The sequence below is a fragment of the Myotis daubentonii genome, chromosome 18 (assembly GCF_963259705.1).
Source record: "Myotis daubentonii chromosome 18, mMyoDau2.1, whole genome shotgun sequence".
In the NCBI taxonomy this organism is placed as follows: Eukaryota; Metazoa; Chordata; class Mammalia; order Chiroptera; family Vespertilionidae; genus Myotis; species Myotis daubentonii.
Window position 1 is genome coordinate 43,469,507 of NC_081857.1, and position 23,589 is coordinate 43,493,095.

At 57.0% G+C, this 23,589-nt stretch overlaps 1 protein-coding gene across 5 annotated transcripts in view; it reads left to right on the plus strand.

The window, feature by feature from the left end:
• The window catches only part of CARMIL1 (capping protein regulator and myosin 1 linker 1), a 79,777-nt gene that overhangs the window by 36,995 nt on the left and 19,193 nt on the right, over nt 1-23,589 (plus strand). For 4 of the 5 annotated variants that reach the window (XM_059674230.1, XM_059674234.1, XM_059674235.1 and 1 more), the window contains 20 exons: nt 285-358; nt 481-556; nt 3,508-3,596; nt 5,109-5,203; nt 5,783-5,869; nt 9,302-9,405; nt 10,155-10,232; nt 10,327-10,403; nt 11,093-11,197; nt 11,897-11,966; nt 13,507-13,588; nt 14,839-14,938; nt 15,027-15,081; nt 15,979-16,151; nt 16,873-16,941; nt 18,282-18,375; nt 18,948-19,046; nt 19,224-19,352; nt 19,933-20,064; nt 21,315-21,490. In XM_059674230.1, coding sequence (XP_059530213.1) covers nt 285-358; nt 481-556; nt 3,508-3,596; nt 5,109-5,203; nt 5,783-5,869; nt 9,302-9,405; nt 10,155-10,232; nt 10,327-10,403; nt 11,093-11,197; nt 11,897-11,966; nt 13,507-13,588; nt 14,839-14,938; nt 15,027-15,081; nt 15,979-16,151; nt 16,873-16,941; nt 18,282-18,375; nt 18,948-19,046; nt 19,224-19,352; nt 19,933-20,064; nt 21,315-21,490 — 1,964 coding nt within the window. The remainder of the gene's footprint in view (nt 1-284; nt 359-480; nt 557-3,507; nt 3,597-5,108; nt 5,204-5,782; nt 5,870-9,301; nt 9,406-10,154; nt 10,233-10,326; nt 10,404-11,092; nt 11,198-11,896; nt 11,967-13,506; nt 13,589-14,838; nt 14,939-15,026; nt 15,082-15,978; nt 16,152-16,872; nt 16,942-18,281; nt 18,376-18,947; nt 19,047-19,223; nt 19,353-19,932; nt 20,065-21,314; nt 21,491-23,589) is intronic. The other variant, XM_059674231.1, reaches the window with a different exon arrangement.

The following is a 23,589-nucleotide window of genomic DNA, read 5'->3' on the forward strand; positions in this document are numbered from 1 at the left end:
TTACACAAACACACACTCACAGACACACAACCCAGTACATACATACTCACACAGACACACGCTCACACAAACATACCACACACATTCATAAACACACAGAGACTCTTTCAGGGTCTGCCTGGCTTGTTTCTCTGTTTCCCACCCTTCGTTGTTGCTCACAGTCTTCCTTGCTCAGATCACGTCCGAATCCGCCCGTGTCGCTGTCTTACCCCCCCCCCGCCCCCCCCCCCCCCCCCCCCCCCGCCCCACGCGGACTGTTCACATGACTGCGCTGTTTCCAACAGGATGTGGACACGATCTATCTGACCCAGGACACCCGCGAACTGAACCTGCAGGACTTCAGTCACCTGGACCACAGGTGAGGGGCCCCCCCCACCCCCCCAGCTCAGAGCCAGGCCCACGGCGGCTGAGCCCGCGGGGCGCCGACGGCGTGGATCTTGGCTGTTGTAAGAGCGAGGGCTTCGTTATTTCTGCTTCCAGGGACCTGATCCCCATCATCGCTGCCCTGGAGTACAACCAGTGGTTCTCCAAGCTGTCCTCCAAGGACCTCAGGCTGGTGAGCGGGGGACAAGGCGCCTGGCGTGCGGGGAGGCTGGGTTTCAAACACCTGCCGATGGTCAGAAAAGTGGATTTGTTTTCCTGCCGAGCTGGCGCGCTGCCTACATGTGTATTTCTTGGGGAGCTTTTCCCCCAAAAGTGTTCTGTGTAACATTTTCTTATGGGGCGTGGCTACAGTGTTTTGGCCAGGTTCAAACCTCGGACTAATGAAAGGACGGGGTCCTCTCATTGCCACGTGCACGTGCCAGCTGGAGGGCAGGGCCCCCCCCAGCACAATTAAGCTTGAACCTATGGTCCAAACACGTAGCCCCCACGTGCCTTGTGCTGGAGTTCAGGTGCATGTAGTGGAGTGAGGTTGAGACTCACGAGAATGCTGTGAACAATGTGATCACGCCCCTACTTTGCCTGGTGGCATCTGCTATAAAACAGAGACACGGCTGTGGGCGCCGGCGCTGTCTCCTCATCAGGGAGCAGCGTCCCACCGAGACCCAGCGTTCATTCTCTTGTCTGTCTTTCCTTAATCCTCTCACCCCCCCCCACCCCCCCACTCAGTTTGCCTTTTGGCCGCAACATTTTCTAGCCTGTGAGCTGCTTTAGACAAGCACTGCCTTGCGTTTTCAGCTGCTTCGGGCGATTTGGACGATTCAGGCAGGAAAAACGCAGGGAGTGTGGCCTTGAGTGCCCACTCCTTCCGTTGGCAACAACGACTCGGGCGTCGCCTGCACGGAGAGCAGACGTACGGTCCTGTCGCCTCCACGAAGTGTCCTTCCTGGGGACTTAGGGAGCTGTTACACGTGGGGGTCGTGAGAGGCAGCATGGATGGTCCAGACGACTTGAGGGGCACCTGGGTGTGTGAGCGGAATGAAAGCAAAGGGGACTCGTTAGTTCTCATAGGGCCCGGGGAGCCACTGCTTGTCTGTTTCCACGGGGAGGGGGGCGGGTAGGTGCTCTGTGAGGCTGGTCTCTTCCAGGTGCCCGGCAGCCACGGGGCAGGGGCTCCTCCGAGAGCTGGCTGCCTGCTGCTCGCTCTGTAGGCAGGAGATAACGCAGGTCTGTTAATGGCGCCTCTTTCATTCCAGCCTCCGACTCTCAGAAGTCAGAGGAACTTGTGGTTTAAGATTTCCATAGAGCCCTGGCCGGTGTGGCTCAGTGGATAGAGTGCCGGCCTGTGGACCAAAGGGTCGTGGATTTGATTCTGGTCAAGGGCACGTACCTCGGTTGCAGGCTCCTCCCTGGCCCGGGCCCTGGTCGGAGCTTGTGCAGGAGGAAACCAATTGATGTGTTTCTCTCACATCAATGTTTCTCCCTGTCTTTCCCTCTCTCTTAGATAGACTCTCTCTAAAAAGTCAATGGAAAAATATCCTTGGGTGAGGGTAAAAAAAAAAAAGATTTTCATAGTAGGGTTTGGATTGAGATGTACATCTGAGGAAAGTGGAGGTTGGACGTCTGCGAGTGGACAGGCCACTGGGTCTGTGGATTAGCCTGGGGGTGAGTGACCTAAGGTGATGTCAGTAGGAACATGGGCTGTGAACTATGGGGCCCTTTAGAGGCAGTGGGTGTGAGAAAAGAGACACAGACCCGGTTTTCAGAGTCTGACTCTTAGTACAAGGCCCTGTGACCTTAGATATGTTACTTGACCTTCGGGGCCTCAGCTTCCTGTGTACCTGTTGTTGGGAGCGAGTTGGAGCTCAGACCTTATGCATTGCTACCCAGTGCCATTAGAGTGTGTGGCTCATAATAGCTACACATTCAAATGGGTTTCATGAATGGGTGTTGAATGAATGAGTGTGCATATCAGTAAACTACTTGGCAGGTTACTGAGAGGCGTTTAGAAATTCAAACACAGTCACACTATTACCATCACCATCACCACCACCATTGTCACCATCATCACCACCATCACCATCATCACCATAATCACCAGCATCATCACCATCACCACCAGCATCATCACCACCACCACCACCACCACCACCATCACCACCATCGCAACCACCACCATCATCACCATCACCACCACCACCACCATCACCATCACCACCACCACCACCATCACCATCATTACCACCACCATCATCACCATCATCACCACCATCATTACCACCACCATCATCACCATCATCACCACCATCACCACCACAGTCACCACCATCACCATTATTACCACCACCATTATCACCACCATCACCACCACCACCATTATCACCACCATCACCACCACTATTATCACCACCACCACCACCATCACCACCACCACCACCATCACTACCACCACCACCACCACCACCATCACCATCACCACCACCACCATCATCACCATCACCACCACCACCACCACCACCACCATCATCACTATCACCACCACCATCACCACCACCATCACCACCATCACCACCACCACCACCACCACCACCACCACCATCATCACTATCACCACCACCATCACCACCACCATCACCACCATCACCACCACCACCATCACCACCACCACCACCACCATCACCACCACCACTACCATCATCACCACCATCACCACCATCACCACCACCATCACCACCACCACCACCACCATCATCACCATCATCACTGCCCTTTAGTTTTTATTCTCCCTTTTGCATGTCATTTTCTTTGGGAATTCCTTTTTGTTTTCCCAAGACTGGGTGAATGTACCTCTGTGTGCCCAGACCGTGACCAAAAAGGCCTGTTTATTGTTCTGCCATAACTGTGTTCTTGTCCGACTCCCCTGCTGATGGCACCCTCTTGGCGGTGGGGACTTTGTCCTTTATGCCACTGTCTCCCCGGACCTTCCTCGTGATGGGGCTCAGTTAGGTTTTCAGAATGAACCGACGTGTGCGCGAACGGTGACGTCACCACAGTGTGGCGCAGGCTGACAGCGACACGGGCGTGGTGGCGGGTGTGCGGCGCGGCTAACGCGCGGTTCTGTTGCAGTCCTCCGATGTCTGTGAGCAGATCCTGAGGGTGGTGAGCAGGTCCGGGCGGCTGGAGGAGCTGGTGTTGGAAAACGCTGGACTGAGAACGTGAGTATTTCCCTGCACGGGGGACTCCGGCTTTAGAACGTCTTGTCATTGCCTCTAAAGTTAAGATACAGTTAAGACGAAAAGGTGGGCTCCTCACATAGAGAACATCCTGTTTCCCTTCTTAAAAAAGCTCCCAGAATCCCTCACATCGGCACCGAGGCCACGGATTTCACAACCTCACTTGCCGTTGTGTCATGGGGCGTGTTTGGTGGTGCCTGGTGTGTGGGCCCTTGAGCCAGACACCTTGTGGCCTTGGGCAGTTAGTTTGGGCTCTCTGTGCCTCAGTCTCTGCGTCTTTGAAACGGACTTAATATTAGCACCTTCCTTATAAAATTACAGCTCAGGGTCAATGAGGTAGTTTATGGACAGTGCTTAGAAGGATCTCTCATGTCCCGGGTGCCGGTAGGGATCCGTGTCACACGGTGGTTGTAGTGACAGCCTACTGCAGGTTATTTGACCACTTTGCTTTGATCTGTTTGGCCATTGGCCTCCCTTTCCCGATTCACACTTACCTCGCCTGCACCTCGTGGTTCCGACATCCAGACCCAAGCCTGTGTGGGGCGTGTGGGAGCGGGAATCTGCTAGAACAAGGGCTCCGCTGCTTAGTGGGGAGGGGTGGCAGTTTCATAACCACAGCCCTCAGTGCGTTATTTTAAGTGAAACACATCTAAAATAGCGATTTTAATTTTCATTAAAATATGGTGCTGGCAATTGCAGCTTTTAAACTCCACAATTAGAGCAGCTGGGTCTGCATTTGTGGGTGCTGCTCCACGTTATGGAGGGGCCGACGCATACTATCAACAGCGTCCTGAATGTGTCCATTTTTTACATGTATACCAGAGGCCTGGTTGCACGAAATTGGTGCATGGCAGGGTCCCTAGGCCCGGCCAGCGATCAGGGCTGATCGGGGCCTTCCGGCTGCCGGCGGGGCCTTCCTTCATTCCTCGCTGCCCCTGGTGGTCAGCGCACGTCATAGTGAGCGATCAAACTCCCGAGGGGACACTGCGTGTTAGCCTTTTATATATAGAGAAAATACTTGTATTGATTTCAGAAAGGAAGGAAGAAGGAGAGACAGAAACATCAATGATGAGAGAATCATTGACCCAGCACGCCCCACACTCGGGATCGAGCCCACAACCCGGCCATGTGCCTTGACCGGGAATCAAACTGTGATCTCCTGGTCCCTAGGTTGATGCTCAACCACTGACCCACACCGGCCAGGCCTGAAATGTGTCTTTAATGGGGCAATGACAAGATTTTCTCTCTGCTTCGGAGTGAGGCGTTGGCCATCAGAATGAACCATGTTTGGGTGTGACTGCGGATTCTCTGATGAGGATTCGTACCCTCATGTGGGGAATGGATTGGGCGCTAAGAAATATGCGACACCCAGTTCCACTGGGAAGAAAGCATCTCTGTCGCTTTGCCTCCAGCTGTTCCAGCTGTTCCAGCTGTGAGGGTGTGAGCCGTTCTGCACCTCGTGGTCCTTCCTCTCACTGTTGTGTTTGTCTGCAGAGATTTTGCACAGAAACTGGCCAGTGCGCTCGCACATAACCCCGGCTCAGGACTGCACACCATCAACCTCGCTGGCAACGCGCTGGAGGACCGAGGTACCTGGAGTCTGGGACCAGCGCTGCCGGCCGTGAGCGGGTGGGGCGGTCACTGCAGCCAGGCCTGGGGAGTGGGGAGCAGGCCGGCTGAGCTGTGATTACGGTCTTTTTTTCTTTTTTTAAAGTATATTTTTGTTGATTTCAGAGAGGAAGGGAGAGGGAGAGAGCAATAGGAACATCAGTGAGGAGAGAGAATCATTGTTCAGCTGCCTCCTGCACGCCCCACACTGGGGATCGAGCCCGGGACCCGGCATGTACCTGACCAGGAATCAAACCCATGCCTCTTGGTTTATAGGTCGATGCTCAACCCCTGAGCTGCGCCGGCCGGGCTGTGTTACGTTCTAAGGGCTGCTTTTGCTCTCGTCGGCTCCTGGCCCTCACACCCCTTGGTGGGACTGCTTACTGTTGGCCGCCCCTGAGCGGGTGGCTGGGAACCCACAGGACATCCAACGGAGCGGAAAATACTTATAGAAATCTCCATCGAGGGGAGCGTTGCTAAGGATTTATTGAAGAACTCAGAAGCAGATTTGCACAAACATGAAAATTCTCATAATCCCCTTTTCTTCTTTCCTTTCTCAGGTGTGTCCTCTTTAAGTGTTCAATTTGCCAAACTCCCAAAGGGATTAAAACATTTAAATTTATCTAAAACCTCATTGTCACCTAAAGGTACTGTATATCTTATTAACTTTATGTCTGTGATGTTCTCTACCTTAAATAGTTAGAATCGTCACTCAGTCCTGTGTCTTCATTTAAATATGCGTGTTACCGCCTGGCCGGGGGCTCGGTTGGAGCGCGTCCCGTACACCACAGGTTGCAGGTTCAGTTCCCAGTCAGGGCACATATACCTGGGTTTTGGGTCCAGTTCCTGGTTGGGGCACATAATGGGAGGCAACCAATCCACGTTTCTTTCTCTCTCTCTCTCTCTCTCTCTCTCTCTCTCTCTCTCTCTCTCTTTCTCTGTCTATCTCTCTCCCCGTCCTTCCTCGCTCTCTAAAAATCAATGAAAACCTATCCTCGGGTGAGGATTAAAAGACTAATAAAATAAAGTGAAGTACAGGGTGTCCCCCGAGACGTGCACGCGCTGACTGATTGCAGAGGCAGTGTTTATGGCACACATCGCCTTTTCGCAATGCAGGGGACCAGATGCTGATGTGCGTGTGCACTTTTCCTACTCCCCTTTGTTTCCTGAGCGACTCGGACCACTTCTCCAGCGCTCAGCACGGCTGCCGTATCAGCAGCCACCTCCCTGCTTACGTATTTTTAAAGATAGTTTTTTATTGATTTCAGAGAGAAAGGGAGAGGGAGAGAGGGGTAGAAACATCAGCAATGAGAGAGAATCATCCAGCAGCTGCCTCCTGCACGCCCCCTTCTCGGGATCGAGCCCACAACCCGGGCCTGTGCCCTGAGCAGGAATCGAACCGTGACCTCCTGGTTCATAGGTAGACGATCAACCACTGAGTCACGCCGGCCGGACAAAACAGTTTTTAAAAGCGTTCCTTGTTCTTGCAGCTTCAGAATAACTCGGGCGAAGCGATCCTTGTAAGCTTTTTGTGCAATTTGCCCGGCATTTGTATTTCAGTTCTGGGAAAGATGGATAGGCACAGCCCCTAATTCAAGAAAGATTGTTGCTTCACCTCCCCACGCTGCCCCTTTGAAGTTGGCGGGAGGACGGTTCACAGGCTCCTGGGGCCTGTCCTGCTGGCTGCCAGGCCTGGGCGCGGGCCATCTGCCACCCTCGCTCCAGCTGCACAGCCTCCAGCGCTAACGCACCGGAGTGCCGGGCCCACCGGGCGCCGTATCCAGAGCGGCGCGGCGCTCTGCGCTCAGTGGGGCTGGGAGCGGGCCTGGCTCCTTCCATCCTGTGTTAGGATTTCCTGCTGCTCCTGTGCCCAGGGGCCTGGCCTCCCGTGGAGGGGCCTTGGGAGAGGGCGGGGAGCCTTGTCCTGTCAGCGGCATGACACTGGGCGCGGGGCTCCCGGAGTCGGGCAGATGTTGGCCGCCTGCCAAGCGCCGGCGCCTGCCAAGGGGGCGTTGTGCTGTGGAGACCAATCCGACCTGTTCCTTTTTGGAATTTATTTGTTAAGGTTGTCAGGCCTCACTGAGGACATGGTTCTGCATGGTTTTCTTGATGAGAGTCTGGCGTTCTCTGTATGTTTTGGACTCAGTTGTTCCGTTACGGAACGTATATGAACAGTCCCAGCACAGGGCGGCTGCAGGAAGCTGGCCATTCACAGGCGTGGGAACCTTCTGTCTGCCAGGGGCCATGTGGACATTTATATTTTTATTTTAATTTTATTTTTATTGATTTCAGAGAGGAAGGGAGAGGGAGAGAGAAATAGAAACATCAGTGATGAGAGAGAATCACTGATCGGCTGCCTCCTACACTCCCCACACTGGGGATCGAGCCCGCAACCTGGGCATGTGCTCCGACTGGGAATCGAACCGTGACCTCCTGGTTCATAGGTTGACACTCAACCTCGGAGCCAAGCCAGCCAGGCCCATTTGGATATTTATAACATTCGTGGGCCATACAAAATGATCAACTTAAAAATTACCTGCTCTGTTTGGTCCGATTATTTAATTAACTCACCCCTGGGCAGAGCCAGGCCAAGTGATTTCTCGCGACTTCTACGGCCCGGGCTGGACGTTCCCCACCCGTTATAACATCACAGGTGCTGCCTCCAGACAGCAAGCTCTCCTCGGCCTTTGCAGGTTCCTGATCTGACAGACTAGTCAGATCCGTGCCTCTCAGGGCCAGCCTCTCGTCTGGCATCGCTGCTCGTACTGCTCTCACTGCCTCTCGCTGGCCCGGCTGCGGGAGGCGGACAAGTGGCTGGGGTCCCGGAGCCCACGCTGTCCGGGGGGAGGGGGGTGCTGTCCTTCAGGATCTGAGGGTCTGTCGCAGTGAACCCTCAAGAAGCTCTGACCTCCTCCTGGACTTGAGCTTCTGGGACTGTCTGGGCACCGGATGGGCTGTTACATGACCCGACCCCAGCTTGTATAAACATTTCGTGCGCACTTCATGAGCGCGGGGCGGATGGCTGCGACGTTCCTCCCCGAACCTCAGTGAAGTGTGCCTCTGCCCGGTCTCCTCTGCGCGCCCAAGGGCGGACTCGCGCTGAGCAGTGGCTGCGGGACTTTTCCGACACACCCCGGAGTCGCTTGCTTGTAACTCTCAGCTCTTCTCTCCGAGCGAACGGAGCGAGCGTCTCCGGGCTCCGGTGGGCCTGGCCCTGCCCTTGTCCTGGCCGAGGCAAAGGATAAAGCCCGCTTTCGTTTCTCTTCAGGGGCAGCCTGGGATAGCCAAGAATTTAGTGCAAAATTAGAAACAACATAATCTGTAAAAGTATATTCCATTTAGCCAGCAGGCGTGGCTCAGTGGTTGAGTGTTGACCTATGAACCACGAGGTCACGGTTCGATTCCTGGTCAGGGCTCAGGCCTGGGTTGCCGGCTCCATCCGCAGTCCCTGGGCCCGATCCCCAGTGTGGGGTGTGCAGAAGGCAGCCGATCAAATATATGTATTTTGAAAAGTATACTCGATTTAGAAATAGCCATATTTCCAAATTACACAGTGAGAACCTTGGAGTTTTAGTAAAAACACAGAACGCTTCGTAATAGCCCATGTCCTGTGATCTGAAGAATGATTACGATTCTCTGACCTCTACTGACCCCAGCGAGTGAGCAGAATGTTCTGGGCTCCACATTGGTGGTGACCCCGCCCAGACCCTGAGCCGTGATAAGGAGGGTAGGTTAAGCCCCTGCCCCCGCCCCTGCCCGGCTCGCAGGCCTGCCTCCCAACGGCTCTCCCGTCACTGGCCCTCTGCCCTCTGGGGCCCCTCTTGGTTTCCTTGTCTTTGATTTCAGAGAGGAAGGGGGCGGAGAGAGAGACGTCAGTGATGAGAGAGGGTCACTGATCGGCTGCCTCCTGCACACCCCCCGCTGGGGATGGAGCCTCCAACCCGGGCCTGTGCCCTGACTGGGACTCGAACCCTGACCTCCTGGTTCATAGGTCAGTGCTCAACCACTGAGCCACATTGGCTGGGCCTAGGTCTCATTTTGTTTCCTGGACATTGAGCCGAATCTTCTCGCTGTTTCAGGGGTGAACTGCCTTTCTCAGTCACTCAGTGCCAACCCGCTGACCGCCACCACCCTCACGCACCTGGACCTCTCAGGGAACGCCCTTCGCGGAGACGACCTCTCGGTGGGTGCCCGCCGTGGCCAGCGCTGCGCCCCGTGAGCCTGGGGAGTGTCTGATGGGCTTTCTAGCCCGTGGGCCCCGTCTCCTTGAGCGGTGCGCCCCCGCCTCGTTTCATCCGGAGCTCGGGAAGTGTTTATAGGAAGTTCCAGAGCCTCCCTTAATTAAAGTCGCGCCGGGGTGAGGGGAGGCGTTCCGCCTTGCGCCCCCCCCCCCCCCCCCCCCCCGAGACCCGGCGTGTCTGAGCTGCACAGGAGCTTCAGAATGAGAATGTGAGCAGGACTGTCGAGGGCTCTCGTTGGGTGGGGCGGTCACCAGGGATGGGAAGGCCGTTGCGTTGGACAGAGAGGGGAGCCCGAGACCTGTGGTTCAGGGTCACATTCGCGGTCCTGACCCGCTCCCTGTTCACCGCGACGGCCACCAGGCGGCTGTGTCTCCCGCGGAAGGTCGTCCGCTCCGGAATGATGACACGGAGCCAACCGGGCAGCTGGGCACGTGCGGCAGCGGGAGCTGCAGCCGAGTTTCCACCGGCCTTGTTTTTGCTGACGCATAATTTTAACTCTTTGGATTTTTACTTATTTATTTTTCTCCCAAGGAAGCCAATATAATGACATATGAAATTCTGCTAATTCTCTTGGGAAAACTGGAGGAGGATTCTGGGAGATTTGGGCAAATTGATGTTGAATATTAACTTGCAGAGAGTGTGTGTGTGTTTCTAGATCCTAACGTGTTTGCTGCTTGTTTTTGATTTCAAGCCCATGTACAGTTTTCTGGCCCAGCCCAACGCCCTTACTCACCTGGATTTATCCAGCACCGAGTGCGCCCTGGACATGGTAATGGCTTTCGTTGCGGGGGGAGGTTTGAGGGCTTTCTCACGGATGCGCCCCTCGGCCCCGGCCCCCGAGACACCCTGCCCTCGCCCCGCAGGTCTGCGCGGCTCTGCTCCGAGGCTGCCTGCAGCACCTGGCCGTGCTCAACCTCTCCCGCACCGTCTTCTCTCACCGGTAGGGCCGCGTGCTGCGGGCGCGCTCTTTCAGGGAAGCGTGTTGTGTTGTGGCCACGGCGTGGTAACGGGCGATGTTTCTCGGGAAGGAAGGAGCCTGAGGTCACTGTTCTCAGAGCACCAGGCCTGGAGGGGCCAGGTGTCCGGTCTCTCCCGAGTGGGATGCTCTTGTCCGTGAGGCCGGCCGCCGTGAACTGAGCGAGGAGGGGCGGGCGTCTCACCTGTGGCAGGCGCTGTGGCCCAGGGAGGGCTTCCCACGGCTCAGCTTCTCAGACGACCTTCCTTTAACGGAATTAGCTTACGGACATTTTGTTTCTTTTTAAAAAATAGTTTCTTTATTGATTTCAGAAAGGAAGGGAGAGGGAGAGAGAGAGAAATATCAGTGGTGAGAGAGGATCTTGGATCGGCCGCCTCCTGCACGCCCCACAATGGGGATTCAGCCTGCAACCTGGGCCTGTGCCCTGACAGGGAATCGAACTCTGACCTTGTGGTTCACAGATCAATTCAACCACTGAGCCACACTGGCCTGGTCATTTTTTTCTTCTTCTTTATTTTATCTTTAAATTTCTACTGAAAAGATCGCTGATTTGTGGGTCATTTCAGAGTCTGTCTGTGAACACGTGTTTGGCCTTTTGGGCGTTGGGTGCTGACTTGCAGGGGTGACCCAGGTGACCCGTGTCTGTCTTTCAGGAAAGGGAAGGAGGTGCCGCCCTCCTTCAGGCAGTTTTTCAGCAGTTCCCTGGCGCTGACACACATCAACCTCTCGGGAACCAAGCTGGCGCCCGAGCCCTTGAAGTGAGTGGTTTGCACGTTTTCTCCGCAGCTTTTCCAGTCCCCCTGGTGTGTGTCAGCGTGTGGGGAGGGGCAGACGCAGATCCCCAAGGCCCACGAGCCCGACGGGCGTCTTTTCACTTCGGGGCACAGAAGGAAACGATTCCTTTTTAAAAAATACATCTTGATTTCAGAGAGGAAGGGAGAGGGAGAGGGAGAGAAACATCAATGATGAGAGAGGATCATGGATGGGCTGCCTCCTGCACACCCCCTACTGGGGGTGGAGCCTGCAACCAGGGCATGTGCCCCAACGGGTAATCGAACCCGGGACCTCCTCATTCATAGGTCAACGCTCAACCACTGAGCCACACCGGCTGGGCACATTGAGTGGAAGAGAGAGAGAGAGAGAGAGAGAGAGAGAGAGAGATTGATTGAGAGAACGAACATCGATCTGTTGCCTCCCTTACATGCCCCGACCAGGGATTGAACCTGCAACCTGGGTGTGTGCCCAGGGAATCGAACCCACCACCTTTGGGAGTGTAGGGCGACCCTCCAACCAACCGAGCCGCCGGCCGGGGCAGCAGTGTCATTGTCAACAGGGAGGTGGTGCTTGTGCTGGCCCGGGCCCCAGCGTCCTTCGGGCTCCATTCAGGCTGCATCTGGGCTCCGTTCGGGGGCCCCCGACCTGCCCAGTGACGTGTGGCCTGGCCTGTTCCTCCGCAGGGCGCTGCTGCTCAGCCTGACCAGCAACCGCAGCCTGAAGGCCGTCTCCCTCGACCTCAGCAGCTGCGAGGTAAGGGCGCCGGGGCTGCCCCGTTCGCCTTCTTCCTGGGAAGAGCTCAGGCTGTGGCTCCAGCATCACCAAAGCAGAGACACGCGTCAGGGAAGGTCCGGGTTCCGTTCTGTGGGTTTGATCCAAACACCACGGGCTCCCGTCACAGAGCATCCACGTGGGCTTTTCATGATTAAAAACAAATCCCCACTTTCTGCCCAGCGGCTTCCGTCTTCTAGGAGACACAGTGAACACAGCCTTCCCTGCAGGCGACCACGGGGCACCACGCGCTTGAACCCCGAGCACGGAAGGAGAAGGGCACGTGCACTTCAAGGACTTCTGTCCGTTCGCAGCCAGGAGAGCTGCAGCCGGGGGGACCTTCGGCCCCCGATAACCGGGGCGTGTGCCCACGGTCCTGGCGCCTGGAGAGCCGTGGCTTTCCTAGTCACGTGTCTGAGTTTTGTCTCGGGAACACACTTTAGTTGGAAGTGTCTTTTTCTGACTCTTCGAGTTTAAATTGTGTATCGATAGAGACGTGAGCTTCTTGATTCTCAGTCGACTCACAGCCGATAACAGTTTTGCTTTCTCTCCTCGGCTGCCGGCAGCTGGGCCTCTGTGTAAGTACCTGGCGGGCCGCTCACTAGCCTGCGCCGATAGGAGTCTGTTTGAAAATTGGAAAATGTGACTTTTATGGGGAAAGGCCACGGGTGGTATCTAGTTAAGAGTTTTTATAAAATAAATGGCATCGAGCGCTCATGTCACCTGGAGTTCCCATGTTTGTAAATGAAACTTTTTCACTGCACTTTATAGAAAGTAGAGGTTTTCTTGTAAAAAAATTCACTTCTCAATAGAGGAGTCACCAACAGCAAGTTATAGAATTGTAAAGACTCGGGCACCTTTGTTAGATTCTCGGACACACAGTTCTTTTTCATGCTCTGAAAATCAAGTTACGTTTCTTGGATGTGTTTGCCTAAATTATTTCTGTGACATCACATCGTCTGTGCACACATTAACGCGAGTGTTACCGAGCTGGGACCTGGAGCCGTGCTCCTCAGAGCTGTGGGTTGTGAAGAACCTGTTGTTGTTTTTTAGCTTCCAGTCTAGTGTCAATCAGCATTTTTCCAAAAATTTAAAAGGACACTAGGAAATACTTTATTTTTTATTTTTAAATGTAACTTTGATTTCAGGGAGGAAGAGAAAGGGAGAGCGAGATAGAAACACCAGTGATGAGAGAGAAGCATTGATCAGCTGCCTCCTGCACACCCCCACTGGGATCGAGTCCGCCACCCGGGCACAGGGCTGGAATCAGACCCAGGACCCTCCAGTCCGCAGCCGACACTGTCCACTGAGCCAACCGGCCAGGGCTGCTTGGCTGCTTTTCTGAAGGTTGTGGTTGATGTGAAGTGGGAGACGGCAGCAGTGACGAGGGTCGCTCTTCACCGCCTATGATCGCGTCTGTGACGTTTCTAAGTTGGTGCCGAGTTTAAGACGCAGCGCCTGTGTCTGAGGTTTTGGCTACGCCTCCCGGGTGACTGTGCCTTGTGTCCGTCTGTCTGTCCAGCTGAGGTCAGGAGGCGCACAGGTGTTGGAGGGCTGCATCGCCGAGATCCACAACATCACCAGCTTGGACATCTCCGACAACGGTGAGCGGCCGCGGGGAGGGGGTGGCGGGTTCTCCGAAGCAGGTGGGTGACGGGGACGCACCTTCCAGCCGGACCTGGGCGGCACCCGTCTGTGGAGATGTGGCCCGCCTGGTCTGCTGGGCCTCTTACATCTGACAGTGGAGTTTACTCATGGGACAAACCTGTGCCCCGGTCTCACTGAGCTGATCCTGGAGCCCACAGTGCAAGGTCTGGGCGGGAAAGGAAAAAGTCAGCTCAGCCCTGGCCGGTGTGGCTCCGTGGGTAGAGCGCCTGCTCTCGGACTGAGGGTCCCAGGTTCGATTCCAGTCAAGGGCACGTACCTGGGTACTTGGGTGGCAGACGATCCCTGGCCTTGGTCAGGCGCTTACAGGAAGCAACCAGTCATAGTCTTTCTCCCATCAATGCCCCCTCTCCGTCTCTCTCTCCTCCCATCCATTCTCTCTAAAAATCAATGGAAAAATGTCCTTGGGGAAGGATTAACAGCATCAAGGCACACACAGAACAGACAAAAGCCAGTTACGATCTCGGGCCCAAGATGAGGAGCTCAGCCTCTGGGCTCTTGGTGGAGGGAGATCAGGTTGAGCCCTGGCGTGTGTGTCCGGAGCGTGTTCCCGCGGATGCTCGCGGCCTGAGCAGTTTGCACAGACACCGCACTCACTGGTGGAGAGTGCTGAGTCACCAGGACGGGAGCATGGGAGCCACCTGCCGTTCTCCACTCCCAACCCCGCTGACCTCATCCCCCGGGCTGTGCAAGGGTCTGTGGAGGATGATTTTTTTTTTAAATTTTTATCGTTGAAAGTATTACAGACCCCCTTTACCCCCACATTGGCCCCTCCAGCCCAGCCATGCCCCAGGCCCTCACTGCCCCCACCCATTGTCTGTGTCCATGTTTTTATTGATTTCAGAGAGGAAGGGAGAGGGAGAGAGAGAGAAACATCAATGATGAGAATCACTGATCGGCTGCCTCCTGCACGCCCCACACTGGGGACCGAGCCCGCAACCCAGGAATGTGGCCCAACCGGGAATCGAACCGGGACCTCCTGGTTCATAGTCCATTGCTCAGCCACTGAGCCGCGCTGGCCGGGCTGGAGAATGAGTGTAGGGGTTTATCCCTGGGAAATAAGAGGGCAGGGGGAGAGCACAGCGTTCCCTTGCGGAGACGAGGACCCAGGCCCTCGGGGAGCCGCCCTGGCGGGATGGCGTTCCACCGAGCGTCGTCTGCCGCGTCCTGACCCTCGCCCCTCTCCCAGGCTTGGAGTCCGACCTCTCCACCTTGATCGTGTGGCTCAGCAGGAACAGGTCCGTGCGGCACCTGGCCTTGGGCAAGAACTTCAACAACATGAAACCCAAGTAAGAGTCCTGGGCTGTTGCTGTGACGGGGATGGACGCAGCCTCCCGGACCCGTGGGCTGACCTCTGCCGCCTCTTGGTCTCTTTAGAAACCTGACCCCCGTGCTGGACAGCTTAGTGCAGATGATTCAGGACGAAGAGTCGGTGAGGGTTCCTCTAAAACGCCTGCCTCGTGTCTGCTGCCGTTCTCATTATTTCCTCCGGGTTAATGGTCAGAGGCTTCCAGGTCATTTATTCTGGGCACACGTTTTCTATCATTTGACAAAAAATGGAATAAATCGTTAGGCTTTGGCACGGCGATAGGAGACGTTTAAAGTTTACTTGCTCTTCCCTTGATTCCACTCATGATAAATTAAAGGAAGATTGTAACGAACAGAGATGGACTCCTAAGCTCATCTCTTTTAAAAAAAAATGATTGATTTCAGAGCGGAAGGGAAAGGAAGAGAGAGACATCAATGATGAGAGAGAAACATTGATCGGCTGCCTCCTGCACACCCCACACTGGGGATGGAGCCCACAACCCGGGCATGTGCCCCGACCGCGAATTGAACTGACCTCCTGGTTCACAGGTCAATGCTCAACCATGGAGCCCCTCGCCGGGCCTGACCCATCTTTAATGTGCTGAGTCAGTGGTCGGCAAACTCATTAGTCAACAGGGCCAAATATCAACAGTACAACAATTGAAGTTTCTTTTGAGAGCCAAATTTTTTAAACTTAAACTATATACGTAGGTACTTTGTTATTAACTAGGGTGCTCCTAAGGCTTAGGAAGAGCCACACTCAAGGGGCCAAAGAGCCGCATGTGGCTCGCGAGCCGCAGTTTGCCGACCACGGTGCTCAGATGTTGTGTAGCCTCTTCGTTATGTCATCCTTTCAGCGCTGGCACCGGCCTCTCTCGGTGTCGCCCGGCTTTCCTTCAAGGGGAGGTGCCCGTCCGTGTTTCCAGCGTCTCGTGGCCGAGTTTACAGAGGAGGTCTCCGCACAGCGGGTCCTCCCAGTGGTTCTCCGCCCGAGACGAGCCGTGTGCTGTCCCCCCCGCAGCCTCTGCAGTCCCTGTCCCTGGCCGACTCCAAACTCAAGACCGAGGTCACCATCATCATCAACGCCCTGGGCAGCAACACGTCCCTGACCAAAGTGGACATCAGCGGGAACGCCATGGGCGACATGGGCGCCAAGATGCTGGCCAAAGCGCTGCAGATCAACACCAAGCTCAGGTGCCGCCCGGTGGCTGGGGGTGGGGGGCGGGGAGAAGGGGCGACAGTTTTTATCTTTTGTCAAAATACCGAGAGGGTGTTCCCAGATTTATTTATTTTTTAAAATATATTTGTATTGATTTCAGAGAGGAAAGGAGAGAGAGAGAGAAACATCCATGATGAGAGAGTATCATGTACCAGCCGCGTCCTGCACGCCCCCCCTGGGGATGGAGCCCACAACCTGGGCCTGTGCCCTGACCGGGACTCGAACCGGGGCCTCCTGGTTCATAGGTCGCCGCTCAACCGCTGAGCTGTGCCGGCCTGGCTTGCTCCCAGATGTGGACAGTGATTCCTCCCAGCCTTTGTGGAGAGGTTTCTGCTGGAGGGGGCGCCTGCCAAGAGCTGTGGGGGCTCCTTTCACGTCGGTGCTGACGTGACCGAGTGGGGCAGGCAGTGAACGCTGGTGGGCAGGGCCTGGCGAGCAGGGCCCTGGAGGCGGCAGGAGTGACGGGGCTCCCACTCAGGTGTGAGCCCAGCCTCCTGGCCTCCCCTCCCCGGACCTGCCACTGAGGAGAAGCCAGCCAGGGGCCGGGTCCACGGCTCAGAGCGAGGACCATTCCCCTCGGTCACATGACGCGTCGTCCGAAAGCACCCACACGGGCCCACAGAGCTTCCTCGTCATGGGAGGCCTGGTCCCTCCCCTCCGAGTGTCTCATTATCTATGTGGTTCCTTTCCAAACAGGACGGTGATCTGGGACAAGAACAACATCTCTGCTCAAGGCTTTCAGGACATAGCCGTGGCCATGGAGAAGTGAGCGCTCGGGGATTCCTCCTGGGAAACAGTCACACCCGGGTCCCTGAGCCCCGGGGTGTCCCCGAGCCCCACGGTGTCCCTGAGCCCCGGGGTGTCCCCGAGCCCGGGGTGTCCCTGAGCCCGGGGTGTCCCTGAGCCCGGGGTGTCCCCGAGCCTGGGGTGTCCCTGAGCCCCGGGGTGTCCCTGAGCCCCACGGTGTCCCCGAGCCCCGGGGTGTCCCCGAGCCCGGGGTGTCCCTGAGCCCCACGGTGTCCCTGAGCCCCGGGGTGTCCCCGAGCCCGGGGTGTCCCCGAGCCTGGGGTGTCCCTGAGCCCCGGGGTGTCCCCGAGCCCCACGGTGTCCCCGAGCCCCGGGGTGTCCCCGAGCCCGGGGTGTCCCTGAGCCCCGGGGTGTCCCTAAGCCCCGCGGTGTCCCTGAGCCCGGGGTGTCCCTGAGCCCGGGGTGTCCCCGAGCCCGGGGTGTCCCTGAGCCCCACGGTGTCCCCGAGCCCCGGGGTGTCCCCGAGCCCCGGGGTGTCCCCGAGCCTGGGGTGTCCCTGAGCCCCGCGGTGTCCCCGAGCCCGGGGTGTCCCCGAGCCTGGGGTGTCCCTGAGCCCCGCGGTGTCCCTGAGCCCGGGGTGTCCCTGAGCCCCGCGGTGTCCCTGAGCCCCACGGTGTCCCTGAGCCCCACGGTGTCCCTGAGCCCCACGGTGTCCCTGAGCCCCATGGTGTCCCTGAGCCCCGGGGTGTCCCTGAGCCCCATGGTGTCCCTGAGCCCTGGGGTGTCCCTGAGCCCCGGGGTGTCCCTGAGCCGCGGGTGTGGTGGGCATAGCTGTGGCTGGGACTCGCAGGCAGGGCCGAGCTGGTCTCACGCGTGGCCTGGTGTGAGTCTGTATGTGGGCGCGTGCCCAACGCTGCTTCCTCCTCCCGCGGCCTCACAGTCTGTCTCCACGGTGCTGCCTTCTGTCCCGTGAAGGCAGCTCTGCACCTGGGGGGCGAGGAAGCTGATACCTGGAGGGAAGATGCTGTGACTGGAGGGCAGAGGCCTGTGGCGCTCAGGGCGACGGGAGGGGGGGAAGGAAGCCACTCCAACTGCTTTTCTTTTCTGAAAATAAAATACGTATTTGTTGATTTCAGAGACAAAGGGAGGGAGAGGGAGAGAAACACCAATGATGAGAGAGTCATGGGTCGGCGGCCACCTGCACGCCCCACACTGGGGGTCAGCCCACAACCCAGGCCTGTGCCCTGATGGGAATTGAACTGTAACCTCCTGGTTCCTAGGTTGACGCTCAACCACTGAGCCACGCCGGCCAGGCAGGAAGTTATTTTTAAGTAAACATGACTTTCTCCTTTTCGTAGGAACTACACGCTGCGATTCATGCCAATCCCCATGTACGACGCTGCCCAAGCCCTCAAGACGAACCCCGAGAAAACGGAGGAGGCTCTGCAGAAGGTACAAGGAGCCGGCAGCCGGCTTACTGTGAACGCACATTCGCTCGGAATTGCGTTCATACGTCCGACATACAAGCAGCTCTTGTCCTTACAAAGCGCTGTTCACATGGGCCTGTGTTCTCAGGACCCCGGCGGGCACAGTGCCTGATGGGGCAGGGAGCGGCGTCAGCTCCTGAGCCGTGACAGTGACTCTGGTTCCTACGAGTTCCATTCCTCCCTCAGTCCAGCCGGCGTGGCTCAGGGGCTGAGCGTCGACCTGTGAACCAGGAGGTCACAGTTCCTTTTCTAGTTGGGGCACAGGCCCGGGTTGTGGGCTCCATCCCCAGTGGGGGGCGTGCGGGAGACAGCCGACCCATGACTCTCATCATGGATGTTTCTCTCCCTCTCCCTCTCCCTTCCTCTCTGAAATCAGTAAAAATATATTTTTAAAAAAAGAGCAGTGCTTCACGGTGAGGCGGGCACCGCTCCCAGTCCTGGGGTCGGGGCGCTGGGGGGCGTGGAACTCGTGCTCTGGTTCCGCGTCGCTTGGCTGGGTCACGCTGTGACCCTGAGAGGCACGTGCTTTGTTTCCAGATAGAAAACTACCTGCTCCGGAACCACGAGACCAGGAAGTACCAGCAGGAGCAGGCCTACCGCCTGCAGCAGGGCATCGTCACCAGCACCACCCAGCAGGTGGGCCCAGGGCCAGCCCGAGGGCTCCCTGCCAGGCGCTCCCGGGGGGGCGGGGGGAACGGGGAGACCCGGCTGAGGCGCCTACACAGCAGATGCGGTGCCAACGGCCGCGAGCCGCCTCCTCACTTGTGCTGTTGCCTCCCGCCGGCCCGCGGTGTCCCTCCCACGTGCGGGCAGATGATCGACAGGATGTGCGTGAAGGTCCAAGATCACCTCAACTCCCTGCGCAGCTGTGGGGGGGATGCCGTCCAGGAGGACGTGAGGTCGGCCGAGCGGCTCATGCGGGACGCCAAGAACTCCAAGACGGTGAGTGTCAGCTCGGGCTGCGCAGGCGTCTTAGGCGCTAAAGTGGTGTGTGAAACGTCAGGGTTGGAAAATAGTTCCAGCTTCCTTTTTAAAAAATACGTATTTTTATTGATTTCAGAGAGGAAGGGAGAGAGAGAGAAGCATCAGTGATGCGAGAGCATCGTAAATCGGCTGCCTCCTGCGCGCCCCCGACGGGGGATGGAGCCCACAGCCTGGGCATTTCCCTGACCAGGAGTCGAACCCTGACCTCCTGGTTCACAGGTGGTGCTCACCCACTGAGCCTGCCGCTGGGAGCACGGCCCCGTCAGCCCTCAGGGAGGACCTGGTCCCGGCTGCTGAGTCCCCCCACAGTGACTGCTCCGAGCGGGAGGGGCCCTGGGGCTCAGGCAGGTCCCCTCAGGCCCGTGAGGACCCGGCGCGAGGGAGGCGGTCCCTGCGGCTCCAGCTGGGCCTCCGTCGGCATCTGTGCGGAGGGCCATCGATCGGCACGGCCACGCCTTCCCGCCCCCTTGTACTCGCCCCGGACGCTGGCGCTCAGGCCCTGTCCCCTCGCTGTGGACGGCCTCTCCCTTCCTTCCAGCTGCTGCCGAACTTGTACCACGTGGGCAGCGCGTCCTGGGCGGGAGCCGGCGGCCTGCTGTCCAGCCCTGTGCAGGAGACGCTGGAGTCCATGGCCGGGGAGGTCACCAGGGTTGTCGACGAGCAACTAAAGGTTCGTGCCTCCTGCCCCTTTGGAGAACGACGTGGTCACGGCTGCGTGAGAGCAGCCCGGGCACGGCTGCCTGTGTGTAGGCCGTGTGTGCGTGCGTGTGTTCACCTGTCCACCCACACGCATAGGCCGTGTGTGTGTGTGTGTGTGTGTGTATACGTGTGTTCACCTATCTATCCACACGCATAGCCTGTGTGTGTGCGTGTGTTCACCTGTCCACCCACACGCATAGGCCGTGTGTGTGTGTGTGTGTATACGTGTGTTCACCTATCTATCCACACGCATAGCCTGTGTGTGCGCGTGTGTTCACCTGTCCACCCACACGCATAGGCCGTGTGTGTGTGTGTGTGTATACATGTGTTCACCTATCTACCCACACGCATAGCCTGTGTGTGTGTGTGTGTTCACCTATCTACCCACGCGCATAGGCTGTGTGTGTGCGTGTGTTCACCTGTCCACCCACACGCATAGGCCGTGTGTGTGTGTGTGTGTGTGTGTGTGTGTGTGTTCACCTATCTACCCACACACACGGGTGGCAAACATGGACGACTGTGCCTTTTCCAGCTCCCTTGATACGTTTTGGAATGACTCCTTATAGGATGAGATTGAGAAAACCTATCAATTCCTTTTTGTTTTTTTTAATCCTCACCCGAGGATATTTTCCCATTGATTTTAGGGAGAGCGGAAGAGAGAGGGAAAGACAGAGAGAAACATTGATGTGAGAGAAACACATCGATTGGTTGCCTCCTGCAGGCGCCCTGACCAGGGCCCGGGCCAGGGAGAAGTCTGCAACCGAGGTACATGCCCTCGACTAGAGTCGAACCCGGAACCCTGCATTCTGCAGGCTGACGCTCTATTCACTGAGCCACACTGGCCAGGGCTCCATTTTGTTTTTGTTCTTGTTTTTTTTTAATGTGGACTAATGATTTATTCAAATGAGAAGTGCTGTTTTGTACTTTAACTAAAGTACACCAAACTTTCCTAGTTCACTGCCCAAAACTCAATCTATATTTTTTTTATCTTTAATTTCTTTATTGGTTAAGGTGTTATCCATTTTGTTTTTGATGGGACATTTTCACATGACCATGACCTAGGACGGGTCCCACTGATGAGGGAATGATCCGTGTCTGGTGCGAGGCAGAGGGGGCGGGGGCGGCTTTCGGAAAACCTGTCGCCTGTGGCTGCACACGACGGAGAGCGCGGGAGGCGACAGGCGCCCCGTGTCGCCTCTCCCTCACTGCGCTGCGTTGCAGGCCCTGCTGGGGTCCATGGTGGACGCGGCCGAGAGCCTGTGCCCCCACGTGATGAGGAAGGCCCGCCTCCGGCAGGACCTGGTCCGCGCCGGCTCCGAGAAGCTCTCCGTGCCCCGCACCTTCGTGAGGAACGTCCTGCTGGAGCAGTCGGGCGTGGACATCCTCAACAAGATCAGGTGGGCGCCGCGGCCTGTGGACCCGGGCCGGGGGTGGGTCACAGTTCCATTCCCGGTCGGGCACAGGCCTGGCTGCGGGCTCCATCCCCAGTGGGGGGCGTGCAGGAGGCGGCCGGTCCATGATTCTCTCTCATCATGGATGTTTCTATCTCTCCCTTCTCGGAAATCAATGCAAGTATATATTAAAGACATATGTCAATATTTTTAAAAAGATGCGACATTGAGAAGGTGCGGTCAGCAAGGCCCTGGCCTGGATTTTTGCGCTGAGACTGCAGCGATCGGGAGCCTCACAGGGAAGCTGAGCTCCGTTTCTCACTTGGAGAATCAGGATCAGGGGCCGACTTCAGAAACATGTGACTTTTCCGTTTTAACCGTTTCTGAATCTTGATGAGAACATGGCGGGGCCGCAGACACCAGCTTTTTCCTGAAAAGCTGGGCGTGGTGCTAACATAGCGATGTCGCTAAGTGATGTCGCTAAGTGACAGCCGGCCAGAAAAATGAGGGAAAAACAAAATAAGCCCCAAGTCAGGTCGTCGCCATCCAGAAACCCAAGGCCGCCCTCCAGGGTGGACGTCGGGACCCAGGGCCGGGTCCTGCAGCAGCGGCTCGGGCTCGGGTCTGGGATGCAGCGTCCTCTGTGTGTTAAACCAGGAGAAGAAAACGGTTTCCGCGCCTGCTCCGCTGAGGGGACGCGAGAGATTGGAAAGGACGTTGCGAGGGTTCAGGCCCACAGACCTGCAGCCCTTCAGGGCGTGTGCCTGTTTCCATAAACGAGTTTCAGGTTTTCTGTCGAAGCCCCATCAGCACTAAGGAGAGGAAATGCCCTGCCCTCCATTCGACAGCGATTGAGCTGCTGGCAGGTCCTACCTGGGGCTTCACAGAGTCCGAGCAAACTCCCTGACACGCCACTTCCCTGGGGATGGCCGGCTCTGAAAGACGGAGCGGATGGAGGTCCCGGCGTCAGGGGCATCAGATGGCACTGGGTCCTCGCTGGGCTCTTTAGCGTGCACGGTACTGAGTACAGGATGCAAGTGCACACACACAAACATGCATGCACATGTGTGTGCACATGCATATGCACATATTGTGCACACCTGCGCACACTCGCATGTCCATGTGCACGTGTAGGTTAAGTCGAACCATTTCCGTGAATGCTGTGCGGAATGGAAGTTCCGTCGGGAAGCGAGTGCAGTCCCAGTGGCCACACTGGAGCGACCTGAGGCATTAAAGCGCACAGGCAGGCCCCTTTCTGGAGCTGTCATTTGAAACAGAGAAACCACCTCCTCGCCTGAGACAGAAGGAGGGAGGAGAGAGACAACGGCTGCAGCTTTCGGAGGGAGTAAGAGCCCCAAACGCACTTCAGGCGGATCAGGGCAGGGACCGTTAGCGCTGGGTCCCCAGGCCCTGCGGCTCGGGGTGGGACGCGGAAGGTGTTTTCCTGAGGGACCGAGTGAGTCTTACAGTGACTCCTCTGTGGGGTAATGAAGTGTCAGGTCGAGGAGATCGCTACCGAGAGGCCTCGTTTGAGGAATTAGGAAACCTCCCTTCATTGTCAGCCCAGGGCCGTGGTCGGCAAACGGTGGCTCTTTGGCCCCTCGAGTGTGGCTCTTCCTAAGCCTTAGGAGGACCCTAATTAAGTTAATAACAATGTACCTACCTATATAGTTTAAGTTTAAAAAATTTGGCTCGCAAAAGAAATTTCAGTCACTGTCCTGTTGACATTTGGCTGTTGACGAATGAGTTTGCCGACCGCTGGCCCAGGGAAATCGCTCACGTCGGCATCGAAGAATCAGCGCCTTCGTTGTCCTGCTGGCGTGGACACCTTCCTGGGCAGAGACGCGTGCAGGGGTGCCCTTCAGCCGAGGGAGCCTCCCTGCTCTCCCACCCGTCCAGGCTCAGACTCACAGTGAAACGCCTGTCTCCCCCCTCCCCTGCCCTGACCCCTCCGCACTGCTGACTTCCGAGCGGCCGTGAGCACAGGAGACGCCGCTGGATGTGGGGACAGGGCTCTCCAGCACCTGCTCCTTTAACTGTGCTGCGCTACACGCGTGTGCGCTTGTGCAGGGTGTTCAGGCAGGAGACACGCGTGGGGTTTGAAT